Source organism: Cydia splendana, chromosome 3 (genome assembly GCF_910591565.1).
Source record: "Cydia splendana chromosome 3, ilCydSple1.2, whole genome shotgun sequence".
NCBI lineage: Eukaryota > Metazoa > Arthropoda > Insecta > Lepidoptera > Tortricidae > Cydia > Cydia splendana.
In genome coordinates this window covers 13,779,157-13,785,849 of record NC_085962.1, presented here as the reverse complement: position 1 = coordinate 13,785,849, position 6,693 = coordinate 13,779,157, and the positions used below count along the sequence as shown (strand labels likewise).

The 6,693-nt window shown below is 43.3% G+C and overlaps 1 protein-coding gene across 1 annotated transcript; it reads left to right on the top strand.

The window, feature by feature from the left end:
- The first annotated feature begins 1,908 nt into the window (after positions 1-1,908).
- On the top strand, positions 1,909-6,123 carry LOC134806730 (uncharacterized protein K02A2.6-like). Its single transcript, XM_063780051.1, has one exon. The coding sequence runs from the start codon at positions 1,909-1,911 to the stop codon at positions 6,121-6,123; it is 4,215 nt and encodes a 1,404-aa protein (XP_063636121.1).
- Positions 6,124-6,693: the final 570 nt, after the last annotated feature.

Below are 6,693 nucleotides of genomic sequence, written 5' to 3'. Positions count from 1 at the left end.
AAATTCGCAAGAAAAGTTTCGATTATCATTTTGACAATTCGCGCCCCCTACTGCGTGGTGTCGACGTTTTCAGCGCGGCTGCAAAGTTGGAGAACGTAGGGTTGCTGTCGGTGGGACTATGTTGACGAAATAGCACCAAAAATGTCCAAGTCCATGATGGTTTTATGATCTTAAATTTAAAAATCGGAACTCTTTTACACAACTGGTTCGACACATCCTTTAAAGTTTTAATCGACATCAACATACCTTGTTGTAACTCTAACTTGTCAATAAAACACCTATCTTGATGTACAATAGGTAATTGTTGTCTCCTTTACAACAAAGACTGAAAACAAACTATCCACCAACCACTGCACTTTTCTGGTCTTTTATTTAAACTATTATTCAACCTAAAACATTCTCTATAGCCACAGAGTAAAATCAAACATAAGCAAAACCGTTACATGCCGCAACTATAGAAAAATAACTCCGTATTTTTACGCAGACTGTATTTAATAATATGGGCTTGGCTATTTACACCGTACAAGGACCGACTGGTCCTGCCTCCAGTATTACATTTACATAATGTACTTAGCGAGAAGAGCCGCATACAAAGGCGCTCCCCAGAAAGTGATGAGGCGGAATTTAGTCAAACTAAAATGAATTCTTTTCCACAAGCTCTTAAAATCATTTTACAGTAAACGGGTATTGTTTTTAAGTGTTGAATTATTACGTGGTGTTTCACTCGAGAGTCTGGAAGTACAAATTTTCGTTTATGTTTGTAAACTTACAATGTTTTGTATTTTAAATAGTCGTTAAGTTTGAAACTAGATGTTGTTAACTTAAAGTTGGAAAACATTATCAAACTGCACAACGGGACTTAATCGCGTATTTAAGTTTACCTCCGACGTTTCGAGGACGGCGTTGTCCCCGTGGTCTCGGAGAAGACTGGCTCAAGTTGACATCAACATCTTCTAGCCGCGCGAGTTTTTCGAACTACCCGCACTTGGTCTTGTCAGTCTTGGTCTTGGTCATGGTCTTGGTTAGTGCGCAAAACGTTCAAACTGATAAACAAGACCAAGTGCGGGTAGTTCGAAAAACTCGCGCGGCTAGAAGATGTTGATGTCAACTTGAGCCATTCTTCTCCGAGACCACGGGGACAACGCCGTCCTCGAAACGTCGGAGGTATATCTTAAAACTTAAATACGCGATTAAGTCCCGTTGTGCAGTTTGATAATGTTTAATAATCGTGAAAGTTTAAATCAGTGAGTTGGAAAACAGTTCATTGTCGCCTAGAACAAAACGGTCATTCCTTTAACCTCTGTAACCTAAGTTAAATTTACTTAGAAATGCTGCCAAGTTACACGCCATTATTTAATTTAACTAATCAGATAAGATAGCTTTTAAAAGAGATGTAGCATTAAGAAGTTGGTTAATCTTCAATAATCCATAATACTTTAAGACTTTTTCAAGTATTAGCTTGGCTATAATGCTGGCTTAGCTGCCGGAGCAAAAACATCTGAATGGTAAGCAAAGTAGTATGTCTTTCCCATCACGGAACAATGGTGTTCTAGACCTATGGGAGACATGCGCGGATCCGAAGCCAACACGTGGAGTCTCTTTTGACACTTCAATGAAATGTAAGGGGTACACCGAGCAGATGTTGTCCTTGCCCGTGGTAAGGACGCACGCAGAGATAGCACCCGCTAGGGTGTAGACTATTGGAAGTTGATGGAATCTAATATGAACCGGGCTATTGGGTGTGTAGTATCATGTCAACCTCAACCTATATACTTACTGTCAACCTCAACCTATATACTTACGTACTTTACTCTATGATGTCAACTGTGAATGTCATCTGAACATTCAGAATAAAACTACAAGATTAATAAAATAAATATGTTTTAATATAACATTTTGGCGACGAGGATGGGATCTATGACCGAACGCGTTGATCGTTTCCAATTCGATTCGTTCGATAACAAAACAGAAGACTGGGATTATTATATCCAGCGCTTCGAAATTGAACTACAAATTCACGGCTTCGACAAACAAACTTCTGAGGATAAACGAAAACAACTTCTTCTTTCTCGGATTGGACCTGCAGCCTTCAAGGTACTCGTAGATTACTATCGACCAGTTGTCGTTACTACGAAGTCGTACGATGACTTAAAGAAGGTGCTTAACGAATATTACGGCAAAAAAACGTACGTCCTCTCAGAAAGAGTCGCTTTTGCAACTAGACACAGAAAAGCAGAAGAAACAATCACACAATTCATCCTCGAGCTAAGATCATTAGCGGGATACTGCGAATTCGGAACCACCCTGGACGAACGTATAAGAGACCAACTGGTAATCGGCATCAATAACAGCACATGGCAGCAAGAACTTATTAAAGAACACCCAACAAACAGTGCTAAACTCTCCGATGTTATAGCCACAGCAAACAAGCTTGAACAAGCAGAACTACAGAGCCAACGTTTAACAAACAACCCCCAGATGGGTACTGAACAACAAACCGTTAACAAAATAAGGCCCAAAACACATCGGCCTACTCAACGACCAACTCCTAAAGTAAAAACATGTATGTTTTGCGGACGTGATTTTCACACGAACATGAACGACTGTCCGGCAAAAGGAAAACGATGTAATGCCTGCGGCAAAGAAAACCACTTTTCAAGCGTCTGCATAACCAGCGGTAGGCTCAAGTTACAACAGAACAATACCACTAGACACATAACAAGGCAAACAGACAGCGACGATGACGATTTTGATGAACAGAGCATACACACATTTGCTGTGAAGAGACACAACAACCCAACTACAAAAATTATGATACCAACTCAACTCAACGCAAAAAGGGTCGAAATGCTATATGATCCAGGAGCAGTGCATTCCGTAATTGGAAAAAACCTATGGAATTCTATTGGATGTCCACCATTAAAGAAATGCAAGAACCTTGTGGCTTACACGGAAGTAGAAATTGAAACATTAGGAACATGCGAGATAACAGTTAATGCTTTTAACATTCAGAAGGTATTGACCGTTTACGTTACGCAACGAAACGATATTCCACTTTTTGGGCTGGATTGGTGCATAAGCTTCAAATTACCTATGCCCCCTGGAGCCAGGCTGTGCAATATAAAAACACCTGCAGCAGTAACCTCAAACCAGCACGACACAAAACATAACAACGCAGTACAGTACATCCTTCAAGAATTCAAGTCACTCTTTGACGGTAAACTTGGAACTATAAAAGGGCATAGTGCTAAGATTCACATACCTAACGATGTAACGCCCAAAACATTCCGACCTCGCCCGGTACCTCTCGCCTTACGTGAACAAGTGAACAGCGAACTACAACGACTAGTCCAAGAAGAAGTTATAGAACCAGTTGACACTATGTCGACTCCAATTGAATGGGCCTCCCCAATTGTCATTGCAATTAAGGCTAACGGAAGCATCCGCATTTGTGCCGACTTCAAAGTTACTATAAACCAACATGTCCAAACCGATGACTATCCACTTCCCAGATTTGAAGAGATTACATCAAAATTGTCTGGAGGACAACTGTTTACAAAGATCGACCTGAAAGATGCATACCTACAGCTGATGATCCATCCAGAATCGCGAAAATACTTAACGATCTCAACACATAAGGGCTACTTTCGCTACAAACGCCTACCATTTGGAATATCCTTTGCGCCGGCCGTTTTCCAAAGGACAATGCACCAGATCCTCAGTGGCATTGATGGTGTTGTTTGTTATCTTGACGACATTCTTATAACAGCCCATAACTTAGAAGAACATCTAACACGCGTAAAAACGGTACTCAAAAGGCTACAAGACGCCGGAGTGAAAAGCCAAGTAAATAAGTGCGCTTGGTTACAGGAAAGTGTCACCTTTTTAGGACATAAAATAGACGCCAGCGGTCTACACCCGACGGAAGAAAGAATCAATGCAATTAAGAACATGCCTATCCCGGCCAACACAACGGAACTCCGAGCACTACTAGGCTCGTTAACATATTATGGCCGTTTCATAGACAGCCTTCACATGAGATGCGCTCCATTGTACAGACATCTAAAAAAGAACCAAAGGTGGAACTGGACCGAAGAAGACACAAGAATAACGAACGAACTCAAAAACATCCTAACGTCATCAGACACGCTCGTACACTACGACGAAAGCAAACCGATATATCTCAGCAGTGACGCATCAGAGAAGGGAGTTGGTGCTGTTTTATTCCATAAAATCAACGAGACGATGAGACCCGTGGCGTATGCTTCGCGAACACTCTCCGACGTCGAACAACGATACTCGACTATCGACAGAGAAGCATTGGGAATCGTGTATGCCGTCACGAAATTCCACCAATATCTTTATGGTAGAAAGTTCATCCTGTTAACTGACCATAAACCCCTGGAAAGGATTTTCAGCCAAGATCGAGAAACACCCAAAATCGCTAGCAACCGGCTCCTTAGATGGGCCATGATCTTAAACAGCTATGAATATTCTATCCATTACCAGGCAGCACGAGAGAACACCCCCGCCGACGCACTATCAAGACTACCGATCGCATGCAACGACACAACACTGGAAGAAAGAACCGGGCTACCGCAATTCGCCCACTTACTACATCTAAGACTCGAAAACATTCCCGTAACAAAACACGAGCTACAAAAACAAACACTCAAAGACAACACGCTCAACATCATCAAAAATTATATCATAACGCATTGGCCAGATAAGAAAGACCTTTCCAACGAGCTACACACGTTTTATGAAAAAAGGGACCAGATATCATACGAAGACGGAATCTTACTTTGGAACGGGAGACTCGTCATACCAGAAACACTCCGACCCCAGATCCTGGAAATGCTACACGACGGCCATAACGGCATCACAGCTATGCAGTCACTGTCACGTCTTCACGTATATTGGCCAAACATCGACAAAGACATATTAACTTTCTCAAAAAGGTGCAGTCTATGTCAGCAGTCCAGAAGCAACACGAATGAAGCTCCGGTGTTTCCGTGGGGAATACCTGTGGAGCCTTGGCACAGGTTACATGTAGACTACGCGGGACCATTCTTAGGTCACATGTGGTTAATACTTATTGACGCCTATACGAAGTGGCTAGAGATTGTGCCAACGAACGTTACAACGACGAGGGCAACAGTGCAGAGATTAAAGAACATATTTGCTACATTTGGAACACCAAGATATATCGTAAGTGATAACGGACCGCAATTCACTTCAGAAGATTTTAACCATTTTTGCCAAGTTTCAGGCATCACACACATTAAAACAACACCCTATCACCCCAAAACGAACGGATTGGCGGAGCGCGCAGTGCGCACGTTTAAGGAGCGAATGCTAGCCAGTGACAGAAGCCTTGACCTCCAGGAACGCCTTAACAGCTTCCTTCGAGGATACCGCAATACCCCACGACGCTCAACAGATCGATCGCCCTACGAAATGATGTTCGGAAGGCAAATACGCACTACTTTCGACCTGTGGAAGCCTGACGTAAGAGAGAACATGGAAAAGGCACGCCTCAAACAGATACTGAGACCTACCAACAAAGTAGTTGTGCCTCCGGTATATAAACCTGGCGATAAGGTTTGGATAAACAAACCTATCGGTAAGGGGTCTGACCCTGGAACAATCATTAAATGCAACGGACCTTACTCTTACGAAGTAGAACTCACGAACGGAGTACATAAACGCAAACATGCAGATCAGCTTCGCCTAAGATATGAACAAGTACCAAAGACGGCCATCGACTCAAACCAACAAACATCTCGACATGTGCCCGAAACTAGACAACCCGAATCTGAACAAAACCCAAGGAGAACGATCAAGATCAAAAACTTTACATACTACAGACGTAACGTTAACACTCGAGAACAGAGTGGCGACCATGGCGAACAACCGGCCCCAGAAGCGCTCAACCGGGATCACCCAGACGGTCCCACGCCACCACCGGCACCTGTGGCCTCCACCAGCAGGGATACAGGCGGAGGAGCGGCCGAGCCGCCTGCGCCATCCTCATCATCTGCTCAGCCAGATCCACCCTCACCGCGCCGGTCGGGACGGAAGACGAAACCACCGTCTCGTTTTGGTTTTTGGGGATTATAGACAAACAAGCCTCTTTGTGGGAGGAGGAGTAATGTAGTATCATGTCAACCTCAACCTATATACTTACTGTCAACCTCAACCTATATACTTACGTACTTTACTCTATGATGTCAACTGTGAATGTCATCTGAACATTCAGAATAAAACTACAAGATTAATAAAATAAATATGTTTTAATATAACAGGGTGAAAGCGATGGACTAAGTACTGGGCTATGGGATAAATAACCGGACGCCTGCCTAATAAGACGGTTTACAATTTTACTTCCGACAGACGGTGAGTCGCCCCCACAAGATGCGCACTCACAGAAAGCGACATCTAGGATGGCTTAAGGGTACCAGTGCAGTGAGGGCTGAGGGTAGAGAGGTATAACTAGACTTTAAACATACCTATAGCCAACTCGCCACTTATGATTTGCCATTTACCTTCGAGAACGCAGCTCTTGCGACTCTACTCTGACCGTCGGTAAAGCCAGAGGCAGAGAATACTGTAATTTGGGTAACTCCCCAGGAGCACTCGGGTACGTGAGGTCGCTAGTCCCCAACAGCCAGTGTTGGCCGTAATGGTTAA

Coding starts and splice junctions, on each gene's coding strand:
- LOC134806730 (XM_063780051.1), top strand. CDS start 1,909: ATGGGATCTATGACCGAACGCGTTGATCGTTTCCAATTCGATTCGTTC.